At 37.7% G+C, this 20,076-nt stretch overlaps 1 protein-coding gene across 2 annotated transcripts in view; it reads right to left on the bottom strand.

Moving 5' to 3' along the window:
• The window catches only part of LAMA4 (laminin subunit alpha 4), a 150,927-nt gene that overhangs the window by 25,044 nt on the left and 105,807 nt on the right, over positions 1 to 20,076 (bottom strand). For both annotated transcript variants that reach the window (XM_064598016.1, XM_064598015.1), the window contains exons 16-24: positions 17,009 to 17,125; positions 15,239 to 15,418; positions 11,850 to 11,989; positions 9,269 to 9,445; positions 8,322 to 8,467; positions 7,696 to 7,858; positions 6,738 to 6,871; positions 4,994 to 5,165; positions 348 to 479 (exon numbers count right to left, since the gene is read on the bottom strand). In XM_064598016.1, coding sequence (XP_064454086.1) covers positions 348 to 479; positions 4,994 to 5,165; positions 6,738 to 6,871; positions 7,696 to 7,858; positions 8,322 to 8,467; positions 9,269 to 9,445; positions 11,850 to 11,989; positions 15,239 to 15,418; positions 17,009 to 17,125 — 1,361 coding nt within the window. The remainder of the gene's footprint in view (positions 1 to 347; positions 480 to 4,993; positions 5,166 to 6,737; positions 6,872 to 7,695; positions 7,859 to 8,321; positions 8,468 to 9,268; positions 9,446 to 11,849; positions 11,990 to 15,238; positions 15,419 to 17,008; positions 17,126 to 20,076) is intronic.

Below are 20,076 nucleotides of genomic sequence, written 5' to 3' on the forward strand. Positions count from 1 at the left end.
GTACAGGTGTTCTGGGGCGCCTGGGTGGCTCAGTTGGTTAAGCGACTGCCTTCGGCTCAGGTCATGATCCTGGAGTCCCGGGATCGAGTCCCGCATCGGGCTCCCCCTCGGCGGCGAGTCTGCTTCTCCCTCTGACCCTCCCCCCTCTCATGTGCTCTCTCTCTCTCTCATTCTCGCTCTCTCAAGTGAATACATAAAAAAATAAAATCTTTAAAAAAAAAAAAGAAGTACAGGTGTTCAGTTTAATTACTTTCCCACCTATGTCATTTGACCATCTGATTAGATCAATAGGTCTAAGTACAAGTAAAACAAAACAAACAAACCACACAAATTGCAATGATTTATACCTCATGGTATTTTGCATCATTAATATGAGCTCTCTTTGATGTGTCCTCAAGATGCACAGGGCCATTGCTAAATCCAAAGTCATAGAACACATGTAGGTAACCATCGCGCATTTCCAAGCTGAAAAACATACTCTGTGGAAAGAAAGAAGAAGTTAATGAGATACAAATATCCGCTATTATGAAAGTGCAAATTTAGCTGAATTTGAGAATAACACTGTATTCTTTATTATTGAAACTGAAGACTAAGGAAGTCTCATGAAATTCTTATTATAAAATTAAAATCACAACTCCATTCTTATCAGCAGTTAGGTCTCACATTAATATTCCAAAGTGTTAATATTTATTCACAATTTAAAACAACTATCTTCTGTTTCTTATTTACCTGATGAATTAATGAAATTTTAAGTTTACCTTATTGACCTTTTAAAAATCTTGAAAACATCTGAAAATTATAACAGGCTAACAGATGTGAGTGCATTTCATTTTAAGAGGAAAATTAGCAATACTGAAAAATAATTCCAAGGTTTCCTGAGAAAAATCTGAAAAAATTATCAGCAAATATAGATATAAGAAAAAGAACATTATTTGGAAACACTGGATGTATGTAAATAAACATGAAATGATTATGCACTTGGACCATATGATGTTCGAGAACAAAATCATTCTGTAACACTCAGGTATTTTACTGGTCAGGCTTGCTTGTTTTGGAAGATAGTTTGCAGATAGAAGAACTGAATGGATTTGAAAAATAAGGTATTGTGGCAAGGTTCCTATTTATCAGAAAGTGATCTCTTGAGTGGAGTCTGTATTCTCCTGAGAAATGGAAAATAATATATTAGGGGAAAGAAAGAAAATATTCCAACTTCCATTTATACTAATTTTTAAAACTCTAAAATAGAGAAAAAAATTAACTTTTAGTATTTAATACATGGACTGAGCTGGGCCTTCATTTTGTCCTTTGGACAGATTTTCATGGGCTTCACATGGTATCTGAGGCTTTGAGAGCATAGTTTCACACTTGAAGGCTGGCAATGGCCCCTCACCCATTTCTTTGCTCTTAGCCCTATTGCGGTTTATTGCAGTTTATGTGCGTCTGGTTACACAGACTTACATGTGAGAAGACTTAAATAATAGAATATTTATAATGATTTTCTTTTGAGATGCAATGATGTGAAAATATTTTTGAGACACTGACGTTTGCAAATTACTTCTTGCAAATGACTAAAAATACTGTCACGTTTAAAGAGGGTTACACATTTTCTTTATAAAATGAGTAATTATAAATTTGTTGACTTTCATTTGTCATGACAAATGTCTTTCAGTACTATGAAACTTACTGGTTATTTAAAAAAAAAACTTGATCTCTCATTTCAAGGGAGGGGTATTATTATAGCAATGCATGAAAAAGTAACTCTAAAATTTTTGTTATTTATTTTTTATTTTAATTCCAGTAGAGTTAACAAGCAGTATTATATTAGTTCCAGGTATACAATATAGTGATTCAACACTTCCATACATCAGCTGGTGCTTATCACAACAGGTGCACGCCTTAATCCCCATCCCGCATCCCCCCACCCACTTCCCCTTTGGTAACCATCAGTTTGTTCTCTATAGTTAAGAGTCTGTTTCTTGGTTTGTCTCTCTCTCTCTCTCTCTTTTCTTTCCCCTTTGCTTGTTTGTTTTGTTCCTTAAATTCCACTTGTGAGTGAAATCATATGGTATTTGTCTTTCTCTGACTGACTTATATCATTTAACATTCTCTAGCTCTATCCATGTCATTGCAAATGGCAAGATTTCATTCTTTTTTTTTTTTTAAAGATTTTATTTATTTATTTGAGAGAGAGAATGAGATAGAGAGAGCATGAGAGGGGGGAGGGTCAGAGGGAGAAGCAGACTCCCCGCTGAGCAGGGAGCCCGATGTGGGACTCAATCCCGGAACTCCAGGATCACGACCTGAGCCGAAGGCAGTTGCTTAACCAACTGAGCCATCCAGGCACCCAAGATTTCATTCTTTTTTAAGGTTGAATAATATTCCATTGTATATATAAACCACATCTTCTTTATCCATGCACCTATCAATGGACACCTGGGCTGCTTCCATAATTTGGCTATTATAGATAATGCTGCTATAAACATAGGGGTGCTTGTATCCCTTTGAATTAGCATTTCTGTATTTTTTGGGTAAATGCCCAGTAGTGATCCCTGGATCAAAGGGTAGTTCTATCTTAATTTTTTGAGGAACCTCCACACTGTTTTCCACAGTGGCTGCATCAGTTTGCATTCCCACCAACAGTGCAAGAGGGTCCCTTTTTTTTCACTTCTCTACCAACACCTGTTTCTTGTGTTTTTTACTTCAGCCATTCTGACATGTGTGAGGTGATACCTCATTGTAGTTTTTCTTTCTTCTCATTGTAGTTTTGATTTGCATTTCCCTGATGATGAGTGAGATTGAGATCTTTTCATGTGTCTGTTGGCCATCTGGATATCTTCTTTGGAGAAATGTCTGTTCATGTCTTCTGCCCATTTTTAAATTGGATTATTTGTTTTTTTGGGTGTTGAGTTGTATCAGTTCTTTATATATTTTGGATACTAACCCTTTATCAGATATGTCATTTGCAAATATTTTCTCCCATCCCATAGGCTGCCTTTGAGTTTTGTTGCTTGTTTCCTTCACCGTGCAGAAGCTTTTTATTTTGATGTAGTCCCAATAGCTTATTTTTGCTTTTTTCCCTTGTCTCAGGAGACACATCTAGAAAAATGTTGCTAAGGCCAATGTCAGAGACATTACTGCCTGTGCTCTCTTCTAGGATTTTTATGGTTTCAGGTCTCACATTTAGGTCTTTAACCCATCTTGAGTTTATTTTGTGTATGGTATAAGAATGTGGTCCAGTTTCATTCTTTTGCATGTAGCTGTCCAGTTTTCCCACCACCATTTGTTGAAGAGACTGTCTTTTCCTCATTGTATATTCATTTATCCTTTGTTGAAGATTAATTGACCATAGAGTTGTGAGTTTATTTATGGGTTTTCCATTCTGTTCCATTGATCCATGTGTCTATTTTTGTGCCAGCACCATACTGTTTTGATTACTACAGCTTTGTAATATAACTTGCACTGTAATTATGAGACCTCTGGTTTTGTTTTTCTTTTTCAAGATTGCTTTGGCTATTCAGGGTCTTTTCTGGTTCCATACAAATTTTAGGATTTTTTTTTAGTTTTGTGAAAAATGCTGTTGGCATTTTGATAGGGATTCCATTAAATCTGTAGACTGCTTTGAGTAGTATAGACATTTGACAATATTTATTCTTCTAATCCATGAGCATGGAATGTCTTCCTATTTAATTTCTTTCATCAGTGTTTTATAGTTTTCAGAGTACAGACCTTTCACCTCTTTAGTTAAGTTTATTTCTAGATATTTTATTATTTTTGGTGCAATTACAAATGAGATTTTTTTCTTAATTTCTTTTTGTGTTGCTTCATTATTAGTGTATAGGAATGCAACAGATTACTGAAGAGAAAGTAACTTTCTTGAAGAAAGTTGTACTCTGGAGAGATGGTTTTTAAAAAACATATTTGTAAAATTTTCTATTGTTAAATGAATTCATTGATGAAAACAATGTATACTATCTATAAAAACTCTCATCTGCACTATTAAAATAATTTTAGAAAAAAATTTCTAACCTGTTTTAAAATATTTTAAATAAAGATTTCAATGGTCTTGAGTTCTTTTGCTGAAGTTTATAAAATGATGCAACATCTGATTAGCTAGCAAGAACTGACATCAGAAAAGATGGAAACGTACCAGCCAAATTCAAAGACAACTTTTGCCAATTAGTGAAAAGGACTGAAAAATGGTATCATGATTTAGTCAGCATTGCCAATGATACACATCTTACATGTTTATTTTTGAGGTACTTTGTTCAGTTTTGACAGTCAATAAAACTTAGTATTGAAATCAGTTGGACTTAGGATAAGACTTTTGAGTCACTGTATCTCAAAGAGTTAATGAGACTTCCAAAAAACATAGGCATATTTAATTACATTGTTCTTACTAACACTGCTATTAATATTTATACCATTAACAAATAGAAAATAATTTTATTTTATTTCATCTTTATTTTAAAGTTGTATTTATTTTTATTCAATATTTTATCTTTATACAAATTGTCTCTTATTCCTAGTTTTGAATATTATCTCTATAATAAAATATGGATTATTATTATGAAAAATCATTAATAAAGTACACTATTTCACACTTTGATGTATATCATTAATAAAGAAATGCATATATTTATAGTAAGCATGCTATTTTTTTTTAACTGATATAGGCATATGATGTAAAAAAGTCAGTGCTAAATTTCTGCAGACACACTACCCACCTAGACCTTGGTGCTGATTTTCTGCAAGATTCCCTAGTTTATTAAAGGGGGTTATATTTAACATACATCCAAAAATGCATTTCAGAGCTGCAGTAATTACTTATTGCTGACATCACTTCCCTAAAGAAAAAGAAATCCAATTTTGCTTTCTAAACGAAAACTTCAGGTTGGTGGCATGACACACTCAACCTGGGAAGGTTCCTAGTAATATGCATAGGAGAAAGTAGAGGATATAACGGAGAAGATAAAGGACTTTTATTTTTACTCACTCCATTGACCATCAGGAGCACGAGGCCATTGTCAGCTGGTGTTCGAACTTCTATGTCAAAGCGAGTCACCTGACCAAATTTCCCCCTCCTCGTGATATCCCTTACCACGGCATAACTAGAGCCATCGAAGAAATAGCTGGCGGCCCGACTCTGAGTGAAGGCCAGTTTATCTCTGAAATAAAAATGCAAGGATCATATGAACATGACAGTTTGCATTACGCTTTTCACATGAGGCCCTTTCAACCCATTGTTATGACATCTTCCATGGATCTTACAGCATTTAAATATGTGGAATTTAAGAAACAAAACAGATGAACATAGGGGGAAAAAAAGAGAGGCAAACCAGAAACCAGAAAACTATAGAGAACAAACTGAGGATTGCTGGAGGGGCGGTGGTGGGGGGAGACGGGCTGGAGGGATGATAGGCATTAAGGAGGGCACTTGCTGTGATGAGCACTGGGTGTTGTATGTAAGGGATGAATCACTAAATTCTACACCTGAAACTAATATTACACTGTATGTTAACTAACTGGAATTTAAATAAAAACTTGAAAAAAATAAACGAAGTTCCAATGTCTACATGGAAGACATGGAGAAGTATCTATAGGTAAGTTAAATGAATGGTTTTATTTTTTATTTTTTAAATTTTTTTAGTTTCAGGTTTAGAATTTAGTGATTTATCCCTTACATACAACACTCAGTGCTCATCACAGCAAGTGCCCTCCTAATGCCTATCACTCATCTAGGCCGTCCCCCTGCCCACCTCCCCTCCAGCAACCTTCACTTTGTTCTCTAAAGGTAAGAGTTTGTTTTCTGGTTTGCCTCTCTCTCCCCCACCCCATGTTCATCTGTTTTATTTCTTAAATTCCACATATGAGTGAAACATATGGTATTTGTCTTCCTCTGACTGACTTATTTTGCTTAGCATTATACTCTCTAGATCCATTCACGTTGTTGCAAATGGCAAGATCTCATTGTATTCCTTTTTTTTTTTTTTAAAGATTTTTATTTATTCACTCGAGACACAGGGATACAGAGAGAGAGAGAGAGAGAGAGAGAGAGCACAAGCAGGGGGAGAGGCAGAGGAAGAAGCAGGCTCCCCGCTGAGCCAGGAGCCGGACGTGGGGCTCGACCCCAGGACCCTGGGATCATGACCCGAGCCGAAGGCAGATGCTTAACCATCTGAGCCACCCAGGCACCCCTCATTGTATTCCATTGTATATATATATACCACATCTTCCTTATCCTAATGAGTTATTTTGAATGGATTTCTTTTCTACCCTTTGTGCTAAGACAACAGAAGTTTCCAGTCTCTGGAATCCTTTTTTTAAAAAGATTTTATTTATTTGTCAGAGAGAGAGAGCACAAGCAGGGGGAGGGGCAGGCAGAGGGAGAAGCAGGCCCCCGTTGAGCAAGTAGCCCAATGTGGGGCTCGATCCCAGGACCAAGGACCATGACCTGAGCTGAAGGCAGATGCTTCACTGACTGAGCCATCCAGGTGCCCCATAGCCTCTGGAATCCTCAATTAAAGCTGCAAACAAGTTGTTTAACACTTTTAATAATTGTACATGATCATCTGTGATAGAGAAGAACTGAAATGATTTTTGCAGGCATGATTATTATGCAATTTCAAGACTGGGTTCTCCAAAGAAAAAATTGAGAACCTGAGTATTGATCCACGTTTGTTTCATCCGCTGCTCTCATGTGGCTATCAAAGTCCTTAGTACTCTTAACACTTTCTTACCTGGCACAGGGTACTGACTTGGAGGGATCCATGTTATAGATGTGCTTAAAGTTGTACAAGCTGATCACATCACTATTCAAAGTGGCTAATTCCAGGCAGCCAACAAAGCCAGGCAGGTTTAAGCTTGCTGGGAGCTGTGCAACAGACAAAGTCAATTACCCCATGATCGCATTTCACCCAGATGATACAGAACAGACAATGAAATAGATAATGGGTCAAGGGGAACTACCCATATATATAAATATCTTTCTAGACCTGTGTCTCCTCTGGGCCAGATAATTTAGATAAACAATGATTTTTCAGTTGTGCTTATCTAGTAGACAGAATGGGATTTGTTGAGTATATACTATGTATCAGTCACATACTGAACAGTGAATTCAGTACCAACATCAATTCTTTCAGCAGCTCTTTGAGGTAGGTATTCCTGTTTTCATATCAACAGAAGGAAAGTAATTCTCAGAGAGGTTCAATAATATGCCTGTAACTAGTAAGTAATAGCCTTGGGATTGAAATCCTACATCAACTCCCTATCTCCCTATCTGGGCCTTTCATTTGTTTGCCCTTCACCAGGCCTCATACTCCAGCCTAGGTCCACCCCTTTCCTCATCCCAAGTATTTTATTTCATGTCTATATTCATTGAAATAACTGAGGTTTCGAAACTGTCATTGTGAACCTAGCAAGCCCACAAGGTCCACACACTCTTGTAGTAGCGGGTGGGGGTAATATCAATTACATATACATGTATCTGAATGAAATTAATTGATATTCAAGTGTTAGCTATAGCTTGAAAGCACTTGACACCATGAAAATATGGGCAGCACAGACCAGATTTATGTACCAGATTTATAGAAACATCAAGATTTCTATCCCACCCCCAAATCCTTGTAGGTTTTATGGATTTTTTAAAAACAATCAGTGTAGATTTTCAGTAAGTCCAAATCTGGCTGGATAGCTTACCTTGAAGTTTGAAGGCACGCCACCAACATAAAACACGGTGTCCTCAGGGTCCAGATCCAACAAGGAGTCATCTCCCGCAAATTCTCCCTTCTTAATAAACTTTTCCTCTGCAGTGCTACTTAGACTTGGGACTGTCAAAAACACCTTTCCATGTTTTCCTACCCTGTTAAGAATTTTCAGTCTTTATTAGCCAGATAATTTGTAGAAAATATGTTTTTTTAAATGTCAGAATGTGAATGTTCCCTCATCACAGAATTGGTGATTTGACTTTATCACATGCGTAAGCTTTTACAGAATGTCAACAATCAATGGAAAGAGGAAAAAAAAAAGATATTCCATCTTGGAATTAACGCATGGATTGGCCAGATAAAAAGATCCAATAATCAGATTGCTCTTTAGAAATGATAAGTATTTTTTTTTTCTAATCTTTTGTTTTCCACTTAGGTATTTGGGAAGGACTATAGGAATAATGGAGAAAAAGAGGAACAACAATAAAGGGAAGAAAATGCTATTTAAACATCGACAGGAAGACTGTGTGTGTGTGTGTGTGCATGTGCGTGCGTGTGCACACGCATGTGTTCAACAGATTTCTTATGAAATGTGCACAGAAGCCATGTTCACTTTACCTTTCAATCTTGACAATGCTGAAGTAGGCAGGCCAGGTACTGACGGGTTTGGAGTCCAGGGGAATCTCTACATCCTTAGCTCCCAAATTATAAATGTATACCAGGTTATCGTTTTTGATTGCAAGACCCATGTATTCTTTTTTGGCCTGAAATGTCAAGAAGTCATTTAAGTAAAATCCATATGAAGGAATATGATATTTTGTTTTCATTTCTTTAAAGGACGATCATCAATCCAAGTGCTTGGCTGTCTCCAAGGCAAATCCAGCCTGAATTGTTACAAAGTTTCTGTTAGATTGGGCAGTGTCTCTTCCTTTTCAGCCTCCCTGTGGCTACATCGGTCTGCTGCCCCCTTGTGCGTGTCCAAGCGCATCCCGGACAGGGAGGCAGGCAACTGCAGGCTTGTGGACATTCAATGGCTTCCAGGAGTGTGCTAATCCGGTCCGGTTAACCCAGGGACATAATGCAGCCTGCTGATACCGATTGCTCTGCCTCTTCAAACAGGGTGCAGCATCACACGTAATAGGCCTCCGTGCCCCCAAAGTCCTTGAAATGCTACATTCAATGAGCAGTGTGAGGCTGATAATGAAGCAGCCCCAGAAATATCCCACACAGAGAAGAAATTACTTGTCTTTAAATCACTACTTCAGTCTTGGCATTAAAGTGATCTGTACTTTTTGAGTTACCAGAACGGGAATTTTGTTTGTGTGCATAGGTAGTTTTGTTTTAAGGCAAGAGAAAAGCACCTGTCTTTCCTTTGAATATTATTCTCTCTTTTCAAATGTCATGTTCTCCTGGGTGTTATACGCAACTGATGAATTATTGAACTCTACATCTGAAACTAATGACGTACTCTGTTGGCTAATTGAATTTAAATTAAAAAAAGGAAGAAGTTAAAAAAATAAATAAATTTACTAGAAAAAAAAACCAAAACCATGTCCTGCTCTTACGTGTTTGCTTCCGAGGTACAGGATGAAGCGGTCTGTAGCCCCAGCCAGCTCTGGCTGCTTCACGGGGGGAGGTCTCATGTACAGGCTCAGGGACGTGAAGGTCTTTAAGTCATCCATACTGGTTTTGGGGTGCACCTCGACTGCTGACTGGCCGTCGAACATCATTGAGACTTGGATCTGGAGTTACAGAATGTTTCTGTTAAAAGCAACCTGCAGAAATGGGCACAACTCTCTCCCATGGTTCCCAGCGGGCTTCCCTCAGTCTTTATGGGCTCTCTGAGCCCTACTCCTTTCCTTGTCCTTGTTTCCTGATGTCCTCACCTTGTGGGAGAGAGGGGTCAAGGCAGATGATAACATCGTCATTTAAATTTAAAGTGGGGTGAAAGGAAGCCAAAAAAGCGTGACAAAGCAGATCCACGATGAGGATAAATACGAATTCCACAATTAACTACACACTTGGTTGGAGTGAACTAAACAGCTTGACGGGATTCCTGGTCAGTTATACAATTCATGAGGCCCATAAAATTAACAACGACTAATTGATCAGGAGAAGTATAACTCATCTTGGATACTACTATGGCTAGAACTTTCTCCTCAGGGTCTTCAAAAGAGGAACATGAAGTAAGGCTGTGAGTAACACCCTTGAGCATGCCTGGACTGTTGGGAGGGTTCTAGACCCAGCTTTGGAGGCTTAGGGACCTGAAACCTGGTTTTGCCTCTTACTAGCTATGTAACCATGAACAAGTCACTTAACCTGCAGTTTCTTCAACTGTAAAATGCTGACAAAAAAATTTGCTGAATGAAATAAGATAATAACTATAAAGTACTTTCCAGTTCCTGGCTCTATCATCATTATAATTGTAAAGAGGAGTTCATTAAGATGTTTCTTATAATAATTCTTAGAAAGGCATCAAAACAAAGCATAATTCAGTAGATGTATTTCTGAGAGGCCCAAATTAATAAGCTGAGCTTAATGAAATAGTTCAGGGTGATTTTCTGAGTATTCAGAAGTGGAGAGACTTTTTATATCCATGCCACTCATGCAAATATTTCTGAATAATTAGATGTATTGACACCCATTATTTAATATTGATTTGGTTAATACTGACTGTCAGTAAACTCAAGATTATATTCCCAAGTGCCTAGAATACAGCTGTCCTACGTTGCTAGTTGAGTAAAAATCAATCATCTTAATAAACAATCAAACAGTTCACGGGATTAAAGTCTTTTTTTTTTGTAAAAATTGAGTCTGAGAAGGAAATATATCTGCACAGAAAGCATCTCACTTCGGGGAGCCAAGTGGGCTCCCAAAGGCATTGCCAAGACTCTCTTTAGAAAATGGTTTTAGGTGATTAATTATTGAACCATTTAAATCAAGTTCTTGATTTAAATTCTTCTCCATTTAAATCAAATTACCAGAAAGCGCTCACAGAAACCTATCTTTGGAAATAACATTTCTTCATGCTAAGCTTTTTTTGAAATGCTCCCCAAAGTATCTAACAAAGGTAATTTGTGGTGTGGGACCAATTATCACATATCATTTAAAAGTTGGATATATTTACCAATAATAATCTCCTCCATTACAAAATAGTTGATTTCCAACCCTTCTTTCTGTGAGTACTTCGGGCCCATGGTCTGTTCAGGCCAATTCGCAATTGAGAAAATAAAACCATATAATTCGGCTGTAAAAATGATGCCGGTCTATACATTAATAAAAAATAAATGAAAAAGAGGGCCAAGAATGAGCCCTATTTACCACACTGAAAACATTAATTGAGTTTTGGTGTCACCGTGTGGCCTCTGCATCTCAGGACAGGGCCTCTGTTGAGATTGTTCAGTTTAGGTGGTCTGTGATTCCCCAGTGATGCCTGTGGAGGGGTCAGTGAAGGCTCCCTATTATCAGTGTTATACCAGAGAATTCCTTGAAGAGGTAGATGGGCAAGATTATTCCACATAGTAGTTGCACTGAAACACCTATTCAAATAATTAATAATAATAACAAGAATAAATCAAGTCTTCTATTGGTGTTTGCTTTACTCAATTTCTTTTGCTCTATGAGCTTTGTTGACTAGGTTAACCCTGTGACTTAATCTTGGCTATCCATAAGAATTACATGGACGCTTTTAAAAAATACAGGTATTGAGCCTGTCCTCTAGAGAGCCTGATAGATGGCTTTGAGGTTGGGACTGGGAACCGGTTTAGTTTTCACAGCTCCTCATGCAATTCTAATGAACAGATCCAGATGGTGCTTAGAACTATTGAAGTGGACGGGGCACCTGGGTGGCTCAGGGGGTTAAGCATCTGCCTTCGGCTCAGGTCGTGATCCCAGCATCCTAGGATCGAGTCCCGCATCGGACTCCCTGCTCAGCGGGAAGTCGGCTTCTCCCTCTGCCTCTGCCCTTCCCCCACCCCTGCTTGTGTTCTCTCACTCAAATAAATAAAATTAAAAAAAAAAAAAAAAAGAACTACAACAAAAAACTACTGAAGTAGAAAAGTTCCAGGCTCTGGCAGCTGCCTGAGGCCTTGCTGTTCAGTTTCATGGTCTCATGATCAGCGAGTACTGACGCAGAGTCCTTTTTACCTTGCTGGCCACGCTCCTGGTCTGAGCAATAAGCTCCCGGATCCTCTGGATGCTGGCAGAGACGTTGCTCGCAGGCCGCTTCTGTTCTACGGTGCGGAGCTGATCCAGGAGCTGAGGGACAACCTCTGTCAGATTTCTTACTGCAGTTAATAAAAATTAATCACTTGAGTAAATATCTCAACTCTATTAACTAATATTAACTATATGTAAGGAATCAGGTGAAGAGACAACAGACACAGGCTTACTTCTGTGAGAACTATAATTATTTGTAACCCTGCAAAATGAATAGTTAAGCCCAATACATAAGCGATTCCTATTTTGCGGCATTTATAATGTCTATCAGTCTAAAAAGTATTTGTAGCGTGAGCCGACTTACAATGTACATTTCTGAAGGGCAGGACCCACGACACACATACAGATGCTCCCTTCACCGTATAGCACGGGGTCTGCTTGCGTTTCCAATGGAACTCATGTAACAAGTCTAAAGGAAGGCTGGGCAAAAGGAGGTGGGAACGTTGCTTCCCAGGGTGGCTATTCCTACATCACACTGCCGCTGCAATGGTCCACACGGAGGCAGAGCTACACGCAGGAAGGAACAGAGCACCCAGAGGAGTGGCAGTTGTGCCACAGGAGGGGATGGGCGCCATGGTCTATGGGCCAATAAGGGTGATGGGACAAACACATCATACTGACTTTGTAGGTTGTGTTTTTTGTTTTGGTTTTTTTTTAAGGTATGAGGTACACGTAGAAAAAGGAATAGGGGCACCTGGGTGGCTCAGTTGGCTAAGCACCAGACCCTTGATTTCAGCTCAGGTCATGATCTCAGGGACGTGAGATTGAGCCCCCGTGCCTGCTCCGCACTCACCATGGAGTCTGCTTGTCCCTCTCCCTCTGCTCCTCCCCTGCTCACATGTTCTCTTTCTAAAATAAATAAATGAAATCTTTTTTTTTTTTAAGATTTTATTTATTTATTTTTTGAGAGAGAGAGAATGAGAGAGAGCACATGAGAGGGAGGAGGGTCAGAGGGAGAAGCAGACTCCCCGCCGAGCAGGGAGCCTGATGCGGGACTCGATCCGGGGACTCCAGGATCATGACCTGAGCCGAAGGCAGTCACTTAACCAACTGAGCCATCCAGGCGCCCTAAATAAATGAAATCTTAAAAAAAGAGAGAATAAATCCTATTTATACAGCTAGATGAGAGAAACCCCAAACAGGGAGAATGGCATAAGCTTCTCTAAGGTTTCATGACCTGGACCAGTGGTTCTCAACGTGTGGTCCACAGACCAGCAGCATCAGCATCATCAGGGAACTTGTTAGAAAAGCAAAATCTTGGCTCCAACCCAAACCTGCTGAATCAGAAACTCTGGGAGTGAGGCCCGGGTGATTCGGAAGTGCACGAAGGTTTACGAACCACTGGACTAGAGAATGAATATCTTTTGGGTATTTTGCCAGTGGAGGGCAGAGCCGTGGTCACTAAGCTGTAGCAGCAGGAAAAGCGGAAGCCTCTTACTGGAGCCAAACTAAACTCAGATTCAGGAGAATATGTCAGTGAGGACCAAGGATAAGTCTCTTTTCTTTATTTAGGAAGTAGGGTGCTTCTCTATCGTAAGGAATGGAATTAAGGAAAATAATAGCAATTATCACTTTATTGTATTGATTAATATAGAGATAAATATTTGTTGTTTGCAAGACTGACTGCAATAGCCATTTTATAGTATAACAGTCTTTAAAAATTACAGGTAATAAAGTATATTTAATGTGTTACATTAAATTTTGATTATGGAAATATATATAAAACAGGTTTTCCCTGTCCTCAGTTCTCTGAGAAAGGGAGCCACCTTCTATTAGAGTCTTCATAAAGTCTCTCTTTTTTTAAATGTTTATTTATTTATTTATTTATTTATTTATTTATTTATTTATTTATTTGACAGAGAGAGACACAGCGGAAGAGGGAACACAAGCAGGGGGAGAGGGAGAGGGAGAGGGAGAAGCAGACTCCCAGCTGAGCAGGGAGCCTGACACGGGGCTCGATCCCAGGACCCCAGGATCATGACCTTAGCCGAAGGCAGACGCTTAATGACTGAGCCACCCAGGCGCCCCTATAAAGTGTCTTATATTGTGGTATGCTCTTTCATTTACTTTGATTTGAACCACAAAATGCTATCTGAGGAAAATACAGAGGGCTGAAACAGTTTCAATTAGTGGTAGTTCTGGATGCTTATTGGAATCATGGATTGGACTGAAAAAGGAAGAAAAAAATTTAACACAGATTTAGTAAATATTCCTGAGGCTCTGTATTTATAAATGTAAATGTTAGATGTCATGTAGGCAAATCTTTGAAAGATCAAGTTCTAAATGCAATTAGGTGAGCGGTTACATGGAAGAACTCACAAGTATATACTTAAGAGATGAACATAACAATTATCTCCTTGTAACGGGAATGAATATTTGTGACCTGGGATAAAATTTCTAGTGACAGACAGATCATATATGGATTAATAAAGTTGTTTCTTAACTCAGGTGGAAGTGAAGGTAATATGTTCTGCAAAACCATGCTGGAGAACAGAAAGTTCTAGTCATGACAAAGGCATTGATATTTAAGAGGTAGAAGAGATTAAATAAACATGGTAATATGTGATTTTAATATCTGTGTATAACTAAATAAATTAGGTAGATAACAGAATATTTCATTTTCATTGCTATAAATTTGTATTCAAACTGGCCAACAAACTGTTCTTCTATTTTTTTTTTTTGAGATTTATTTATTTATTTGAGAGAGACAGAGAGAGAGCATGCATGAGCAGGAGGGACAGAGGGAGAGGGAGAGAGAATCTCAAGCAGACTCCATGCTGAGCAGAAAGCCTGGTGTGGGGCTTGATATCATGACCCGAGATCATGACCTGAGTGGAAACCAAGAGCCGGAAAGTTAACTGACTGCACCACCCAGGCACCCCCAAACTGTTCTTCATGGGAACCTTCAGTTATGTTTGGCAGTAGTCAGTACTTGTTGGTAATAACCTGCTTTACTCAGGTAAGGACAAAGCAATGCAGTTTAGTAAATATATTTCCTAAAAGTAAACCAATATTTTGTGATTGACGTTCTTCTCCAAAGGAACAGACTTAACATTGACAAAAATCAGTGTTGCCACTATTTCATCTAGAAAAAAAAAGATTCTTAACCAATCTCTCCAGTGTTTTTATGTGAAATATATATTTCATACGCACATACACATACATATATTGATAGATGAACTGAGCAAAATTTTTCATTTTTTCTAAGCTAATTTCTACAATATTCCAATCTAACACCCAAATGAAAAAAAAAATGCTTCTTAATGAAAGATGTGTTGAGTTTAACGGCCAATTCAACTGGATGCAAACCGTGATACCTGCATCTTGGGCAGAGTCCACTGCAGTGTTGTAAGCAGAAGAGTCAAAACTCTGAAGATTTTGCGACCAGTTGGTTAGATTGTTAGCCATGGGAGTGGCTGCCTGCTGGACTTCCACTGTGGTCTTGTTAGCCTCCTCCGTGATCAGCTTCGACTGACTCAAGCGCTGTGGAGTGTCACCTTCACACAGAGCACAGGGACACTCACTTTGCAGAGAAGTAGGACATTTGTTGGGAACATCAATATCCATTTAATCACCGGGATAAAACAGACCTCAAGTTTTGGATTTTTAAGCTGCACAAAGATCTTTAAATATATGTTAATTATGGTATGTTAGAAAACTGTTAAGGTAGCATTAAAAAGTGAGCTTGAAAGACTCGAGTCTCATTAAAATCATGTAGCCCACTTAAAACATTTTCAAATTAGAGGTATATTTTTAAAAAAGTAATTAGTATTTCTTCAGGTTAGAGACCTGGTAAGAAATCCACAGAAAACACATACGAGATTTTATCTCATAAAATGTTCATGTCTGAAATCACTGTAAATATCACTTTCTTCTAATGTGGGACACCTTTTGCCATAAAAATGATGTTCTACTACAGAAGTAAATCAGTAAGGAAAATTATTTTTAAATAGTAAGAGCAAGTTTCAAAATAGTATCTATAGTGACATTCTATTTTTATTTAAAAACTGTGTATTTAAAATAAAAATAATGTAAGTTTACAACAAAATGTTTTTTTCCTAGGTAATGAGATTATAAAAGATTTTTCTTCTTTTGTTCTTCTTCCTAACTGTATTTTCTACTCTTTCTATAATAATCATGTATTACTTTTGTAATAAAAGTCACTCAGGTGAGGTTGTAGCTTTACTTTTTCTTAAGTGGAGGAACATTTAATTCAACCTCACACGATCTGAACTCTGATGGATGCAGCTCTGAATGCTGGGTCTGCTTCTTTTTGGAGCTGTGCCTTTTGGAGCAAGTTCCCAAACCTTGACAAGCCTTAGGGTTCACTACCATGTCAAGGCAATGGTGATACTTCCCCACATGACGTAATGTATATAAAACACAGTGCAGTGCCCAGCATGTGGTAGCTCTGATGGTGCTGATGACAGCAATTCTCAAAGGATGACACCTTCCTGGTTGGGGTTTTGGTGTACTATGATACATTAGCTGGATTTGCTCCACGTAGGAGAAAACTCACATCCAGCAGTAATGTGTCCACTTTCACTATACCAGCGAAGGCACATCTGGTTCCCAGCCCATCTTCCTAAGATACCACTGTAGTCCCAGATTAGGCAAAATGAGTGCTCTTGTGTCTCCATTTGGCTTGGTGGTCTCCCTACTTGTACTATAAGAATGACATGGCATGGAACAGAGGCAGCTATTTACAGTTGGGGCCAGAGAGACCCAGTAACAAAATTAGGGCATATTTATTAACGAAGAAGGAATGTTCACAAGGAAGTGGATTACCAAATAGTATAAACAGCATGATCTCATTAAGGCACACGCACACATGCACATGCACAAGTACGCACACATACAAATGCTCTCAAATTTAATGGTCACCCCTAGGTGGTATGATTATAGCTTTTACAATTATTTTCCAGGATGTGTGTGTGTGTGATGAATATAGTTTCTTTTGTCACCAGAAAACAATATTTATTTATAAAAGGATTTCAAGTAAGGGATCATGTGCTCCTTCCTCAAGGGTTTATTTTAATCCCAGCAAAAAACCAGATGAGGGTTAAGTTCTTGTCTGTGACCCTTACCTCTCTCTGTGGCTTGTAGTCGCTTAATGGCATCATTCAATCTGTTTCTGAGAGCACTCTTCCTTGCTAGGGCTCCATCCACACGCCTATTGGTGTCAGCTACTGCCTCATCATTGCCTATGGAGAAGAAGAAAAAAAAAAAGTACCAGTAGAGCCAAGATGCTAGGGGAAAAAAAATCTCCATTTCAACAAGGAAAATTCTGATCCGTACCATGGAGTCATCTATAATATTCTGAATCTGGTGTGAACATAGAACACCAGTATTGGAAAGTGGTATTCCAATTAAGAGGTATAGGACTATAGAAGACTAGTAACACTGCTTGGGAGTGATTTAGGATGCCATAAAGTGACTCATAAAAGGTGCAGAGACAATGGCTAACTTCTTTGAAAAATACAGCACTGCTGTGACTTACAACTCTTAGCAGCAGAGTTGATAAAGAGCTGAAAAGAAAAAAGTCTATGTTTATTGTGATGACCATTATATAAGAATAATTCTTTTTTCTTAATTTTTTTTTTAAAGATTTTATTTATTTATTTGAGACAGAGAAAATGAGAGAGAGAGAGCACATGAGAGGGGGGAGGGTCAGAGGCAGAAGCAGGCTCCCTGCCGAGCAGGGAGCCCGATACGGGACTCGATCCAGGGACTCCAGGATCATGACCTGAGCTGAAGGCAGTCGCTTAACCAACTGAGCCACCCAGGCGCCCTCTTTTTTCTTAATTTTTAAATAAAATTTTAATTGATATACAACATACATCTAGAAAAGGGAGCACATTATAAACGAATTTTCACAAACTGAGCAAGTAGAACATTATTGCTACTCAGTTTCCTGGGCCCTCTGTGATTACCCAAGGATGACCACTATTCTGAATTCTATCTCCATCTGTTAGTTGTGTCTGTTCTTAAACTTTATTCAAACAAAATGATACAGTATTGTAATTTTTTATATCTTTTATGTATCTGTTTTAATTTCTGTAGAGTGATGTCTTGATATCTGGTGGTTTAAGTCTTCCAGCTTTGATTTTATTCTTTAAGGATTGTGCTGGCTTCTTAGCTCCTCCCACACTCATTTCCATAGAAATTCTAGGATCATCTTCTCTATTTACATATAGTTCTGGTACTTCGGTTGGTATTATATTTAATTTATAGATAAATTTGGCAGAGTTGTCATTTTTACAAATTTGAGTCTTCCAGTTCATACAGTTTTTATTTATTCTCCTGTAGATCTAAATTCTCATTTTGATCTCCACTTATTTAGACCATCTTTAATTTCTTTCAATAGCATAGTGTAGTTTTATGTGTAGAGATCTTTTCTTTCATCAGCTTTATTCCTAGGTATTTTATGCTATTGTAAATGGTGCTAATAGTTTAAAAAGTTAATTTCTAATTTTATCGTACACAGAATTAAACTGGATTTTTACACATTGAATTGGTAATGTGGGGTGTCTTTGTCTTGTTTCTAATCTTAGTGGGCAAACTTTAAATACTTCAGTATTAATATGCTTGCTGACTATTATTTTATTATTCTTTCTTAGATTACAGAAGTTGCCTTCTATTCTTAGTTTGCTATGAGTCTTTTTGAAACATGAATGGGTATTGAGTTTTGTTAAATAATATTCCTGCATGTGGTGTGATGATCATAAGAAATTTCTGATATATTCTTTAAATGTGGTGAATTACTACTGATGTTTTAAATGTTACACTATCCCTGAAATCCTGGAATAAACTTAACTTGGTCACATATTACCATTTCAGTGTGTGTTAGATTTGATTTGCTAATATCTTGATTAGGATTTTCACATCTCTATTTGTGAAAGAATTTGGCTTACAATTTTCCTTTTTTTTATAATGTCCTTATCAGGTTTTGTATCTTAGTTTTGTTGGCTTCAATAGAACAAGTTAGACAATATTTCCTCTTTTTCAATTTTCTGGAAGAATTTATATACTAGTGGTCTTATTTGTTTAGATGTTTGGAAGAATTCACTGGGGAAGCCATCTGAGCCTTGAGATTTCTTTGTGGGAAGGGTTTAATTACTGATTAAACTTACACATACATATGTACATATAAGTCTATCAGATTTTCTACTTGTTCTTGTATCAGGTTTGATAGTCTTATTCTTACAAAACAATTCTTGAAAGTACACTTGCAACATAGTCTCAAAATGGGTTATTTTGGAGCAAATCTAAACAAGTCATGATGTAGTATCTTGTTGTCTGAACTGAAGGATGAACTTTCCCAAGGATTCTTGGTTCATGCTTTGTTTACTTCCAAAGCATCAGGAAATTTATGCTTTTTGACAAACAGAGAAATCATTTCTTCACTTCCTATTATACTCTTCTCTTTCTCTCCAATAGGTTTGTAAATATATACTCTCCCATGGTGTAATTTCTCTTTTCTATTATAGTCTTTGTGTGCCTGCCTTCTTGTTCGGTTGTCTTTCCCCACTTGGGTATAGTGGGTATAAAATGAGTGGTGCTGAGTGGATTCTGTCACCAACTACAATGTAAACAAAGTACAGGCACTTCTTTTTTCCTCTGGGGAGTGCCAAAAATTTCCCAGAATACAAGGAGGGACTTAAACATACTTTGTATTACACCCCCTTCTCCCTCTTTTACTTTCAATTTTTGAATATTCGTAATACAAACAATCTTTTCAGATCTTCCTTTTGGGTTTGGAGCTGCAAAAAATGCTGACTCGTACACTGAAAAAGAATATATTTAACTCTATATTTGGAGCCCTTGAAAAAAATAGGTGAAGAGAATTCTATCTTGGGCTGGATGTTTATAAGAAAAAAATGTTTCTAAAAAGTCTTTCCTATCTGAAACTTATTGTTTTATATAAACATTTTTCATTTTACAAATGAATTCAGTAGAAGATTCCTTTAAATAGCAGCTTCCTGAGTTTATTATAGATTGCTAACTATTTGATATAGATAATGAAGAAAGGAAATCTGGGATATAAAGATTACCGATCATTGAAAGTCATTTGGAAATGAATAAACAGTAATTTGAAATTGTAATGTAACTCAGTAGATAAATATAGTTTAATCTGAAAATCTGAATTTATATC

This window comes from Mirounga angustirostris, unplaced genomic scaffold (assembly GCF_029215605.1).
Source record: "Mirounga angustirostris isolate CCGP_5_RB_7025 unplaced genomic scaffold, mMirAng1.0.hap1 SCAF_8, whole genome shotgun sequence".
Classification (NCBI taxonomy): domain Eukaryota; kingdom Metazoa; phylum Chordata; class Mammalia; order Carnivora; family Phocidae; genus Mirounga; species Mirounga angustirostris.